This window comes from Lithobates pipiens, unplaced genomic scaffold (genome assembly GCF_037356315.1).
Source record: "Lithobates pipiens isolate NorthernLeopardFrog02 unplaced genomic scaffold, aLitPip1_a1.2 Scaffold_23, whole genome shotgun sequence".
Lineage (NCBI taxonomy): Eukaryota > Metazoa > Chordata > Amphibia > Anura > Ranidae > Lithobates > Lithobates pipiens.
The window spans coordinates 260,222,309-260,236,599 of NW_027507785.1; the positions used below are offsets into that span (position 1 = coordinate 260,222,309).

The window sequence follows — 14,291 nt, forward strand, 5'->3', positions numbered from 1 at the left end:
CTGTAAGAAAAAGAAAAGAAATTGAACAGCAGTTATACAGGACTTTATAAATAAACGTGACTCCCGACTGATCCTGTACACAAGCCCTCCAAGTGTAAAAAACAACATTTTGTATTGTACAAATTGAATATTTCCTTCTTTTAACCTTTATGTTCAATAGGTGGTCTAAATCTGTTTATAATGAGTGTTTAGAAATGTGTGTGAATGTATGAAAAAGGAAAAAAAAACTGAAATCACATTGGCAGACCCCTTTCACACTGGGGCTGCCAGTGCGTTAGCAGTAAAGCCCCGCTCGTTTTAGCTGCGCTTTTCGGGCCACTTTTAACCCCCGCTAGCGGGTGAAGAGCGAGCTAAAAACACTGGTGCGGGGCTTCCGAATAGCTGCCCATTCAATGCAATGGGCAGGGGCATTTTGGGAGAACTGACCGCCTCAAAGATGCTGCTTGCAGGACTTTTTTCTAACGTTCCGCAAGCACACCGCCCCAGTGTGAAATCACTCGAGCTTTCACATTCAGGCGACATGGGAGCCATGCTTTCAGGTGCTTTACAGGTGCTACTCGTAGCGCTAAAACATCTGAAAACTGCCTCAGTGTGAAAGGTGTCTAAGTTTTCAGGCCCCTTGAAATTTAGCTCAGATGCCTTCAATTTCTCGTGATCATTGCTGAGAGGTTTCTACACCTTTATTAAAAGCCACCTGTGGCCAATTAAATTGATTGGACATGATTTGGAAAGGCACACACACCTCTCTATAAAAGGCCTCATAGCTGACAATGCATACTGTATCAGAGCAAAAGCCAAGAGGTGAAAGGAACTGCCTGCAGAGCTCAGAGACAGGATTACAGCAAGGCTACAAAAAAATAAATTTTGCTGCACTGACAGTTCCCAAGAGCACAATACACACAAAAAAAAAACCCTCTTGCTTCTGTACACAGTACAATTGGCCATGAAGCATAAAAACTGATTTCCAAGCTTTAGCCTCGTTCACATCAGCATGCCAAATTGCAGCCTATTGCCGGTAACAGCACTGTCCCAATCGGTGCGACACCAACTTTGCGGAGCTGCACCAATTTCCAAAAGTAGTTCCTGCACTACTTCTGGGGTGATTTCAATAGACAACTGTGCATGAACCTGACAAGATGTCTTTCAGATCGCCCCCAAACTCGCACTGAAATGCAGGTTTGAGATTGTGCGAGTTCAGCTGCGAACATACCCTTTACTCAGTTGTGTAGAATCACCAAAAGAATAAAGCTGCCCATACATTACTCAATTTTTTTTGCCTTCAGCCAGCTGGCTTAACTAAAAAAACTGAGCAGATTTGCCCTGTCACGCATTTGAGGTGGATGGGAAAATTCTGCAATTTTCTTTTTTTTTTTTTTTTTTAGAATACAAAGACAGAGCTCTCCTACTGAACTGCTCAAATTTTGAACCACATGTGGCCAGCTTTAGAGCCAAACCGAAGGGATGCATTATGTTTTCCAAGTAAAGATCATGAAAACTCTTCAACCTGCCTAAAAAAGGAAGAAGTCTCTACTACAGATCCTAAACTTGCTCAAATTCATCCCTTCTTTGACTACCTGCCACCCGCCGTATAAACAAATGACGGCAGGTGGGATGCTCTGGGACAACATTATATGATGCCGCTCCAGTCTCACCACGCTTGCTTGCCCACTGGGACGGCGTGACCCTGATCTCGGTAAAGAGCCGATGATGCTCTTTATCAATGTGATCAGCTGTGTCCAATCACAGCTGAGTTCATGGAAACAAGGAAATGCTGGTTATCAGCTCTCCTCGTCTCACACTGACAGAGTGAGAAAAGGAGAGCCGATCAGCTGCATTTCCTCACAGGGGAGACCTGTACAGATAATCAGGGCACTGATCAGTGAAGCCCCAACAGTGCCTATTAGTGAGGCCAATCTGTGCCCGTCAGCGCCACCTTTTAGTGCAGCCCATCAGTGCTACATATTCGTGCCATCTCATCAGTGCATAACAGTGAATGAAAAAAATAACTTATTTACCAAATATTCTTATAGAAAACTATAAAATAAATCAAATCTATTTCAAAATTTTCAGTCCATTTTTTAATTTTTTTGCTAAAACAACAAAAAAAAAAAAAAACACCAAAAGAAAGCTCTATTTGTGTGAAAAACAATTATAAAAATGTCATTTGGGTACATTACATACAGGGGCGTAACTAGAAGTCACAGGGCCCCATAGCAAAATATTGTATGGGGCCCCCCCCTCAAACAGCCCCCCCCCCCCACAAAAAAATGGCGGGGCTTAAATTAAATAGTGGGCGTGGTTTAAAATGCGTGGCTCAAAGGGGGTGTGGTTCGAGTCTGAGATGAAGGAGGAAAGAAGGAAGGAAGCAAAGGGATGGAGGGACAACAGGCCCAGATCCTACACCACAATAGCAATATACATATTCCAGAACATTTAACAATCAACAGATAAAGATACTCCAAACAGCTGGTGTTAGCGCTTCAATAATCCTCACCTGTACCCAATGTGGCCTGCCTGTTCCCAATGCAGCGTGGCCTGCCCATGCCCAATACTGCCTCACCTGTGCCCACTTGTGCCCAATGCAGCCTGTCCAGTGCCCAATACAGCCTTACCTATGCCCAATGCAGTGTGGCCTGTGCCCAAAGCACCCTCCCCTGTGCCCAATGTGGTCTCACCTGTGCCCAATGCAGCGTGGCCTGCCTGTGCCCAATACAGCCTCACCTGTGCCCAATGCAGCCTCCCCTATGCCCAATGCATCGTGACCCATGCCCAATACAGCCTCACCTGTGCCCAATGCAGCGTGACCCGAGCACAATGCAGCCTCACCTGTGCAGAGGGAGAGGCGAGCCAGTGGCGGAACTACCGGGGAGGATGAGGAATGCATACTGGAGCCCTCAAATGGCTGCTGGCAAGTGTGGGGCTGCCTCACAGTGGGGGGGCTCTGGCTCTACATCCAACTCCTGGCATGTCTCTTCCAGGGCTTTCCACTGTGATTTCCACTCACCGACACCTGGCCTGGATCCCTCCTGAATGACTTTACTCAGGACGTGCTGACCGCGCTGGTCGGGACCCCCGTGAGTCCGGTCGCGGGACCCGCGGACTCGATCGCCGCGGGCATCCCCGCGATCGTCTCACGGAGCGGCCGAATGGAGGAAATGCTGTATAAACAACATTTTCCCATTCTGCCTAGCAACTAGTGACGCTGATCTCTGCTCCATGTGATTGGAGCAGAGATCAGTGTACACTAAATGAAAGCCCAACCCCCCCACAGTTAGTAACACACCTCTAGGAACACTTAACCCCTACACTGCCACCCACTGGTTAACCCTTTTTACTGCCAGTGTCATTTACACAGGAATCACTGCATTTATATAGCAGTGATTACTGTATAAATGACAATGGTCCCAAAAATGTCCGATGGGTCCCCGACAATGTCGCAGTCACAATAAAAATCGCAGATCGCCGCCATTACTAGTAAAAAAAAAAATAATAAAAAATTAATAAAAATGCTATAAAACTATCCCTATTTTGTAAACGCTATAACTTTTGCGCAAACCAATCAATAATCGCTTATTGCGATTTTTTTTTACCAAAAATATGTACAAGAATACGTATCGGCCTAAATTGAGGGAAAAAAATATATGTTTTTTTATATATTTTTGGGGGATATTTATTATAACAAAAAGTAAAAAAGAATGCGTTTTTTTCAAAATTGTCGCTCTATTTTTGTTTATAGCGCAAAAAATAAAAACCACAGGGGTGATCAAATACCACCAAAAGAAAGCTCTATTTGTGGGAAAAAAAGGACGTCAATTTTGTTTGGGAGCCACGTCGCACGACCGCGTAATTGTCAGTTAAAGCGACGCAGTGCCGAATCGCAAAAAGTGGTCTGGTCTTTGACCAGCAAATTGGTCCGGTCTGAAAGTGGTTAAAAATGCAAACACTAATACTGTTAACTTTATAGCTGTAAAAAAAAAAAAAAAAAAAATCAGAAATATGTAGTAAAGATAATTCCTACATGCAAAAATGCACTGTACATTACATGTTCTTTAGACATAAATTTTTTTTCAAACATTAGTTTCCTTTGCCAATTCAAAAAATTACCATATAACACGAATTAAAAGATCAGCATTTGTAATTTTCCTTTATGTAACCAATGACTAATGTTAGAATTAGAACAACTAGAGAAATGCTGAATGAATGTGCAGTCACAATTGCAGCCTCACCTGTGCAGAGGAAGAGGCGAGCCAGTGGCAGAACTACCGGGGAGGATGTGGAGTGCAGTCCAGTATGGAGCCCTCAAATGGCTGCGGGCAAGTGTGGGGCTGACTCAGAGTGGGGGGGGGGGGGGGGGGGGGCGAGCACCGTCCGCACGGTCCCCCAGCCAGGGGAAGCGAGGAGAGGAAGAGGCAAGCTGTCTGTACGAGCAGAGAGCTGTAATAGCTTTCATTTGAATGTCCTGTGTTCCCGGGGCTCACCGTCACACAGCCCCACCTCTTGGCCTGCAGCCTTTGATGATGTCACATGTCCCGCATTGGACCGGTGTTCTGTCTATCAAAGACGCCGGGCCAAGAGGTGGGGCTATGTGACGGTGAGCCCCGGGAACACAGGACATTCAAATGAAAGCTATTACAGCTCTCTGCTCGTACAGACAGCTTGCCTCTTCCTCTCCTCGCTTCCGCTGGCTGGGGGAACATGCGGGAGGTGATGCCCCCCTCCACAGTATGCATTCCTCATCCTTCCCACGGGCCCCTGTCAGCTGCGGGCCCCATAGCGGCTGCATGTGCCGCTATGGCGGTAGTTCCGCCACTGATTACATATATTACATGACCGTGCAATTGTCATTCAAAGTGTGAAATCGCTGAAATCTGAAAATTGGCCTGTACCCAGTACTGAAGCAGTTAAAAGATTAGGCAAACAATCTAATCAGCATCACCATGCTCCTTCTGAAGTCTACTAAAGGTCACAGAAATAAGCAAAGTCTCATAAAGGGAGATTTACTAAAACTGGTACACAGTCTAGTGCAGCTTTGCCAACCAGCTTCCAGGTTTTATTGTCGAAGCTTGAAGTGGTTGTTAAGCCACTAACTGATCATTATAGCATCCCCTCTGTCACATAAAAAGCTATATCCTAGTGCCTGTGCTTTATAAAAATAAAAGATAAAAAAATAAAAGCAGATTTATTTAACAGCGTCTTCCAGCGATCACAACTCCAGGCTCACAGCTCTCCCCATCTGATATCTCCAGCAGGCGGGGCCAAGATTCCTCTGCCGATGTCAGCCAGGGAGGAGAGGAGCAGAGAACCTGGATACGCGTAATCGCTGGAAGACATTGTTAAAACCAAAATTTTTTTTTTTTAAATAAAAACACAGGCACTAGGATACAGCTTTTTTATGTGACAAAGGGGATGATATAATGATCAGTTAGTTTTGAAGCAGCGGGGAGAGGAGCAGATCAGTGCTCATGAGAGCAGACAGGCAGGGAGGGGGGGGAAGGAACTGGACAGAGGGGGAAAGGAGGGCTGCAGATAACAGTGGATGACGCAGGCACGTACACTGACCACGATGTCAGGGCTCGGTAGCCCTGATAAATCATGGTCAGCATACAGCTGACCATGATTGATGGTCATCATGGTCAGCATACAGCTGACCATGATGACCATGGTCAGCTCATGAATCATGGTCAGCATACAGCTGACCAGTAGAAACTGGCATGATTAACCAGGTATTTTGAGGCGATAAAGGTGGCCAAAATACACAGCACATACACAGCACTTCATGCTTTAAGGGAACAGGAACAGTGTTACTAAACCAAGGACCCCATGTTCACTATATATGGTCTCCCACAGTACATGGAAATGCAATAGTTTTAGTAAACCTAAACTGATAAATACCTTTAGGGCCCTTTCACTCAGGCTGTCTGATCAGGTCCGCCTGTCAGCTTTTCAGGAGGACCCGATCGGACCCTCCATTCACCCCTATGGAGCGGCGGGTGTTGACACCCGCCGCTATCTGTTCTGATCCTGTCCGCCAAATCCAGACAGATGGTGGTCCTATTTTCTATTCGTCTGGCAGATCAAATATGATCAGGTGAAAAAACGGATAGGTGGTCTGTTTTCACCCGATTATCCCATAGATGAGAGTGGGACTGTGTCCGCTCTGCACAAAAGGAATATAGAGGGACCTGTCGTCCGCCTGCTCGGTGGGGATCAGCGGAGCGTGTGAAAGGGGCCTTAATCATCAGCAGTTAGAGCAGTCTTGTGACTTTGTGCCTGGTTAAAGCTTGTATGACGTGAGATTTATATTTTGTATACCAATGCAATACACAAATAAAAAAAAAAAAAAAAAAAGAAGAAGAAGGCAGTCTCCAGCAGTGTAGTTTCACGGCTTGGGAAGCACAGAAAAAGGTCTTAACGTACCAAGTGGTTGTAAGGGCAAAAAAGTTTTTACCTTTATGCATTCTCTACATGAAGGTAGAAAAAAAAAAAAAAAAAAAAAAAAAAAAAAAAAAAACCCCCCCCCCCCCCGTCAAAAGCTTCTCTCCCCCTCCCCCACCTCACCAGATGCATACAGCCCGGCCTAGGATCGAGCCAGCACAAGAGCCCCCATCGCAAGCAGCTTGCGATGGGGGCACTTGGGGAACAAAGTGCCGATGGGGAACTCCAGAGAAGATGGGTTTTTTTTTTTTTTTATAAAAACACACCCCCCTTTACAATCACTTTAAAAAGGGCAAAGAAATTGGTTGGCTTGCTTTAAAGCCTCATATACTAGCCTTTTCTTTGCTCCTCGCCACTCCATTCAATGCTAGGAGTTGAAGGAAATATTGTGCACTTCTGAGTATGGAGTGGCATGCAACTTAATGCATATGCCGGGCCATTTAGCGCTATGAAATTGCAGTCTGAAGCCCCGCGTATTCGAGTGACTTTAAGCAAAAAAGATGGAAAGCCCACTGCCCAAATAATCCCACAATTCTTGTTTAGACTTTGTCTCAAAGGCAACTATGATTGCCAAACCATTTTGTAGTTCTCTAATACAATGAATGAACGAACAGCACATTTATAAACCATGTAATTAGACGGAGATTTACACATAGCTACTTTGAAAAAAAAATTCACTGCAATGTCTACTTACTAGATTAATAGCAAAATGATATCGCAAGCATGAATGATCCGATAGTCTTTAGGTAAAATGACTTCACATCACAAATGGATAAAATATGCAACCAGTGGGCTGCTTAATGTGAAAGTCTAGATCATATCACTAATACCTCAGGGAGATTCATATAAAATGGTAAGCACACAGTAACCCCTCCCAATCCTCATTAATTCCCTGTGTCTCAGGCCATGAATTGATAATTGCGGCCCAGACTGAAAAGAGAACATATGCAGGAACTGCTGAAAGTAGAAAAAAATGAAATGGATACAGCATAATATAACCTAAACCATAAAATATACACCCAAACAGTAAACGGTTTCAGCTACTATTTAGGAAGTGGGTCAATTATGTCCTATAAGTGGAATACATAGAAGGGCTCATCGATGTCTGCTTGGGGAAATATATATATATATATATATATATATATTTATTAGGCTAAATATGCACTATTGCTTCTGGGCTGTATTACAGGTAAAAACAACAAAACATACCCATATGTGATATTTCTGTGATCATCAGGAGTAGGAGAATTTATTTAGGGGTGTTCTTTGGTGGTAGGTTATTGGAAATAAGAAATACAGCTAAAATTAGGCATAATCCACAGGTAGTTGTGATGATATGTATGGTTTTACCAACATATTGCAAAATCGAGCTTAGGCATTTAGATTTGTTTTATCCTTAGTGGTGAAAGGGGTTAATAGTAATTTCCAATGGTTCACTTTGAAATACAAAACACACACATACCTGACCATAGAAGTACACCATACCAAAAGGTTTTAATAGGCTATTTATTTTCTGCCTCAGTTGATCAGTATACCATCTGAAGCAATTATAAGGCGCTTTTTACACAGATTCATTATTATCTTGCTAAAAACGGAAAATGCAATATTTCCCTTTCAATCCCAGGGGACTCTTTACACCAGGGGTCGTCAACCCCCAGGCCGCAGCGTCTTTGCATTGAAAGGCACTGGTGGATCAGAGAGGAAAGCTGGCTGGCGAGCAGAGATGACATCTCTCTCCGCCCACCTAGCATCACCGTTCTTCTGCCCTCACAGCTTACAGAATGTTGGAGGTGCGGCGGGAAGCAGAGAGATGACATCTCTCATCACCCACCCCGCATCTCTGCTCTCCTACCCTCACTCAAGGACAACCACTAAACCAGTGTCACCAATGCAGTGACAATCCTCATCTGGTGGCACAGGCAGGTGATTCGGCAAGTGGAAGTCCTCATTTGGTGGCAGGCAGCTTGGCAAGTGGCATTCCTCATCTGGTGGCACAGGGAGGTGACGTGGAAAGTGGCATTCCTCATTTGGCGGTACTCAGCATGGCAAGTGGCATTCCTCAACTGGTGGCAGGCAGCGTGGCAAGTCACAATACTCATCTGGTGGTAGGCAAGCATTGCAAGTGGCATTCCTCATCTGGTGGCACAGACAGGCGACATGACAAGTGGCATTCCTCATTTGGTGGCAGGCAGCTTGGCAAGTGGCATTTCTCATCTGGTGGCACAGGCAGGGGACGCGGAAAGTGGTGTTCCTAATTTGGTGGTAGGCAGCGTGGCAAGTGGCATTCCTCAACTGGTGGCAGGCAAGCATGGCAAGTGGCATTCCTCATCTGGTGGCACAGGCAGGTGACATGGCAAGTGGCATTCCTCATCTGGTAGCACAGACAGGTGATGTGGAAAGTGGCATTCCTCATTTAGTGGCAGGCAGCATGGCAAGTGGCATGCCTCAACTGGTGGCAGGAAAGCGTGGCAAGTGGCATTCCTTATCTGGTGGCACAGACAGGTGACATGGCAAGTGGCATAGGCAGGTGACGTGGAAAGTAGCATTCCTCATCTGGTGGCATAGGCAGGTGACGTGGAAAGTAGCATTCCTCATCTGGTGGCACAGGCAGGTGACGTGGAAAGTGGCATTCCTCATTTAGTGGCAGGCAGCATGGCAAGTGGTATTCCTCAACTGGTGGCAGGCAAGCGTGGCATTCCTCATCTGGTGGCACAGAGGTGACATGGCAAGTGGCATTCCTCATCTGGTGGCAGGCAGCTTGGCAAGTGGCATTCCTCATCTGGTGGCACAGGCAGGTGATGTGGCAAGTGACAGTCATCTGGTGGCACAGGCAGGTGACATGGAAACTGGCATTCCTCATTTAGTGGCAGGCAGCGTGGCAAGTGGTATTCCTCAACTGGTGGCAGGCAAGCGTGGCATTCCTCATCTGTTAGCACAGACAGGAGACATGCCAAATGGCATTCATCATTTGGTGGCAGGCAGCTTGGCAAGTGGCATTCCTCATCTGGTGGCACAGACAGGCAACGTGGCAAGTGGCATTCCTCATCTGGTGGCGCAGGCAACGTGGCAAGTGGCATTCCTCATCTGGTGGCAGACAGGCAACGTGGCAAGCAGCATTCTTTTGGTGGTAGGCAGAGTGGCATTCCTCATCTGGTGGCAGGCGACATGGAAAGTGACACTCAGGGCTCCCACTGATTCTGCATTATGGTGAGTTGAACCATTTAATTTATATTACAATGTAATATAAGAAATAATGTGCTTCAATCATTCTGACAACATACCAACCATGGTGCTGTGATGATTGAAGTAACAGCAGAACACCAGCTATTGCCCTGATAAATTGCCCGCAAAATTTGTTTACCACTCCCAGGCCTTGCCACAATTTTCTTCCACGCAGCCGGTCCTCGGTGCCAAAAAGGTTGGGGACCACTGATTTAGAGGTGTAGACACAAACAGATGGAGACTGCTGGTCCGGCACAATGAAGTTTAAGTCTTAGCCTGGAACTTGTTTATCAGGTTGCAGCACCTTAAACCCCCTTTAAACTGAATGGCAGACTATTCATTTTGATTGGCAGTGCACTCAAGGCTGGGTTCACACCATTGCGACTTGGATGCAGGATCCCCACACCCAATTCACAATAGCAGGAGATTTTCACCAGCTCTCTATGGAGTTGGTTCACATATCTCCGCAGCAGGTCTGGTGCATTTTGGTCCATTTCAGGAACGAATTCAGCCCAAAATTCTAAAAGGAAATCTGTTGTGATTATTGGGGCTGCCAATGCTGACCTCTATTTTTGGGGGATGCAAATTCTCTGGCCTTTGCAATTATGCTTCGAATTTCTGACCTGAAACCTGTATATAGCCAAGGAGGCCTAACACTTTTCTGGCATTCATTTAGAGCATGCATGTTCTAGGTCTATGAAGTCAAACACAGCCATTTTCGTGAAAAAAACAGCAGCCCCCGCTGTTTTCTTGTGACAGAGGAACGGAAAAACGAAACAAAAAAAAAAAAAAAACCCCACAGCCTTAGCCCTGCCCCCTTTTATTTTATATGGCGGTGCACTGTAGCCATGGTGTGTTGCTCATTCCGGTGTATTGGTTTGAGTACCATTCTAAAAACGTATGACACTGTGGAACATGCATTTTACCAAAAATTACTAAAAAGTCCAGGTCCGAATGGGATTAAATGAAAAGACTGTCACTAATGCCTCATACCTCATCATCTGCCACATTCACATCAATTGCCCCTGTAGCCAGGGCCTGTGATATATGTGCGACGTCATTCTCCCGGCAGTAGTCAAAGATGTCTTTATCTTCATCCCTGGGGGAACAAAGACTTGAACATAAGAATCTCACCAATGACACACATTTTGACACAGATACATCAGTAGGAACGTGAACTCCTAGTTTGATTCATGAAAACCTAAAAATGATCCATGTTGCCAATAATAAAAACATACAATTTAAATTTTTTAAAGAAAATGAATAGAAATCCAATTAGTATACAAACATTTTGTTTGGGCTTTCACAACATCTGGCCCATACACACGAGAATAAATGGGTTTGCAAAGTACAAAAATATTCAACAGGAGGCTGCAGACCTGACTAGACGTTCCTATGGGAAGCCTGCTCAATCTGGGTCTACTTGATTTAACAGTTTAAAATAAAACCGAAGAAGAATAAATACTTCTGCTGCAAATTCTGCCCATGATTCCAAATCACGGGATGCTTGTGCAATGCCATTACTTTCTAATGGAACCCCAATAGCAAAGTGATTTTGCTGTGATTGTCGCTCAATAAACTGTGCTACAATTGCGGCAAATCGCAACGCACGACGCTCAAAAGAAGCTCCTGTTTCTTTGAGTGACAAGCATTGTCATTCGCCGCAATTGCAGCGTGGTTTATCAAGCGCCAATCGCAGAAAATCGCGGCATGATTGGGGTGCGATTAAAAAGTAATGACATCGCACAAGCATCCCGCAATTTGTCATGATTTGACATCGCAGGCAAAATTGCGGCAACTCCACCCGCAACCAGATCACTCAGGTGTGAGCCTTAGTGCTGCCAGCTATAGCCTACAGTACTGATCAGTATTCAGAGGGGAAGTCCCCCTGCTGTCAGATCACAATATAGTTCAGCGGAAAGGATTCCCCATCCACATACATTGAGTGTGAGGATGGGTTAATCAAGTAAACTCACTGGTTGAACAAATGAAAAAAAAATAAAACAAATAAAATGAATGAACATAAAATGTATGATTAAGTGCCAGTTCACACTGCTGTGATGTCAGAGATCGGATGTGATTAGCACCACACTGCAGTGCAAATCACATGCGATCTCGGTGTGATGCAATTTCAGCCATACAGAGACCAAACTCGCACAGGACACTTTTTGGTCCGCAGCAGAATCGGATCACATGGGTGTTCACACCCATGCAATCCGATTCCTGTCCAAATTTGAAATGATTTGGGGGTCATTGACTTTTAATTGACACTCCCAGGGGGTTCACATAGGGCAGTGTGAACTGCTGCCGGGAGACACGCGATGCGTGAATTCGTAGGGTTCCCACATGGCAGCAGTGTGAACAGGCACTAATGTATGACCAGCCTTAGCACGTCTATGTACTCTAATGCCGCGTACACATGATCAGATTATACGGCGGACAATCCGCCCGTGTGTGGGCTCCGGCTGACTTTTTCTTCCCAAAAGTCTGGTGGACTTAGAAAGAAGAAGTCTTGACTCAAAATTGTCCGCCGAGTGCGGCGGACAATCCGCCTGTCTGTGTGCTAGTCTGCCGGACTTTTGAAATGAACAGACTTGCCCACACACTGAGAAAAGTCCATTTATTTTGAACGTGGCTCCAGGTAGACAGAACTAGCGAAGGAAGTCAATGTCGCTGCCTCCATCGGCGAGATTGACACCTCGCTAGCCCCGTTACCTGGTATGGATTTAAAGGGAATCGCCTACGCCGAAAAAACGGCATGGTGGTCCCCCCCCAATGTCCAAAGCAGACCCTTATCCGAGCATGCAGCCCGGCCGGTCAGGAAAGGGGAGGGGATGAGCGAACACCCCCTCCCCCCACCAGGCCACGTGCCCTCAACATGGGGGGGTGCTTTGGGGAAGGGGGGGACCTGCGGCCCCCCCACCCCAAAGCACCATGTTGATGAGGACAAGGGCCTCTTCCCGACAACCCTGGCCCTTGGTTGTCGGGGCCTGCAGGCGGGGGGCTTATCAGAATCCGGGAGCCCCCTTTAATAAGGGGGGCCCCTACCCTATGTGAATGAGTATGGGGTACGATGTACCCCTACCCATTCACCGGGGGGGGGGGGGGAATGTACATTAAAAAAAAAAAAAAAAAAAAAAAAAAAAAACACAACACAGGTTTTTAAAATACTTTATTAGACAGCTCCGGGGGTCTTCTCGCGGGACTCCTCCGCTATCTTCTGCTCTTTTAAAAGAAAAAGAAAGACGAACTAAGAAAGAAGAAAAGAAGGAAAGAAGGAAGAAAGCAGAGGCCCGGCAAGAAGAACCAGACAAGACCCCGGATGGCAGCGAAAGCCGTGCTCCTCCGCTAGTAAAAGAGCTAGCAGAAGATAGCGGAGGAGTCATGTGAGAAGACCCCCGAAGACGGGAAAAAGACCCCCGGAGCTGTCTCAAAGAATTTTAAAAACCTGTGTTGTGTTTTTTTATGTACACTTTTCCCCCTGCTATGGGCTTTACTCTGTGTGTGGGCAAGTCCGTTCATTTCAAAAGTCCGGCGGACTCCCGCCATATTCCTGCGGCTTGTCCGCCGGAAAAGTCCAGTCGTGTGTGGGCAGGTGCGTTCGTCAAGTCGGGCGGCGCTCCTCTGCAAGGTCCGGGGGGTTGTCCGCCGGATAGTCTGATCGTGTGTACGCGGCACAAGGGCCATTCCTACACATGAACCACACAAATGCACTGAGTTTCTGTGCAATTCAGGCCATATGCAAAACCCACTCCATTTGCGATCTGCAGCGGGTGTTAATAGAAAGTTAATGACACCCCAAATGCAGGTTGCAAACGAAGTGCATATGCCCGCACTGGATTGCATGGTAACTTTGCACCAGGCGATCCGGTTGCTGTGCTGTTTAAAAAGTAGTGCATTGTTGTGCGATTTTAACCCATTCATGGCTGGGTCATAAAATGCCCACACAAAAATCACACAGGAATGTTCCTGTGCGATTTCAGCCTATTCATTTTAAATGTGATAAACACTGCATCAAAAGTAGTGCATGCGCTACTTTTTAAACCGCACTGAAACCAGATTGCATGGTAGCATGCGACCCAGTGTGGGAAAACAAAATGCATTTGCAACCTGTATTTGGAGTGTAGTTAACTATTGACAGCTGCTGCAGGAATTTCTGTGTAATTCTTGTGCGGGCATGGTGTGAGCCGGCCCTTAAAATGAATAGGCTGAAATCGTACCACACAAAAACATGTGAATCACGCAGCTCATTCCTGTATGGGCATGGTAAGAACCGGTCCTAAAAAGAGAAAAAAAAAAAGTGTCTGGTGATGAATGCAGTTATTACTAGGGGTGGGTGGGATGGCAGGGGGCTATAAAATAATCTATTTTAATAAAGGTGTGTATATATTTGTTTGTTATGTTTTAACCCCATAACTCGGTAGTGGAGGATGGTAGGGGGAAAAAAAAAAAAAAAAAAAAAAAAAAAAAAAAAAAAAAGGTTAACTCTATACACACACATTTTTTTTTTTTTTTTTTTATTATATATCTTATGTGACAACACTGAACAAATGACACTTTGCTACAATGTAAAGTAGTGAGTGTACAGCTTGTATAACAGTGTACATTTGCTGTCCCCTCAAAATAACTCACAC

The 14,291-nt window shown here is 45.6% G+C and overlaps 1 protein-coding gene across 3 annotated transcripts in view; it reads right to left on the minus strand.

Moving 5' to 3' along the window:
• Window positions 1-14,291, minus strand: part of ACBD6 (acyl-CoA binding domain containing 6) — a 150,622-nt gene that overhangs the window by 40,913 nt on the left and 95,418 nt on the right. For all 3 annotated transcript variants that reach the window (XR_013262390.1, XM_077453097.1, XM_077453098.1), the window contains exon 5: window positions 10,651-10,756. Coding sequence is in view for 2 of the 3 variants with exons in the window: in XM_077453097.1 (XP_077309223.1) it covers window positions 10,651-10,756 (106 nt within the window). In the remaining variant the exon portion in view is untranslated. The remainder of the gene's footprint in view (window positions 1-10,650; window positions 10,757-14,291) is intronic.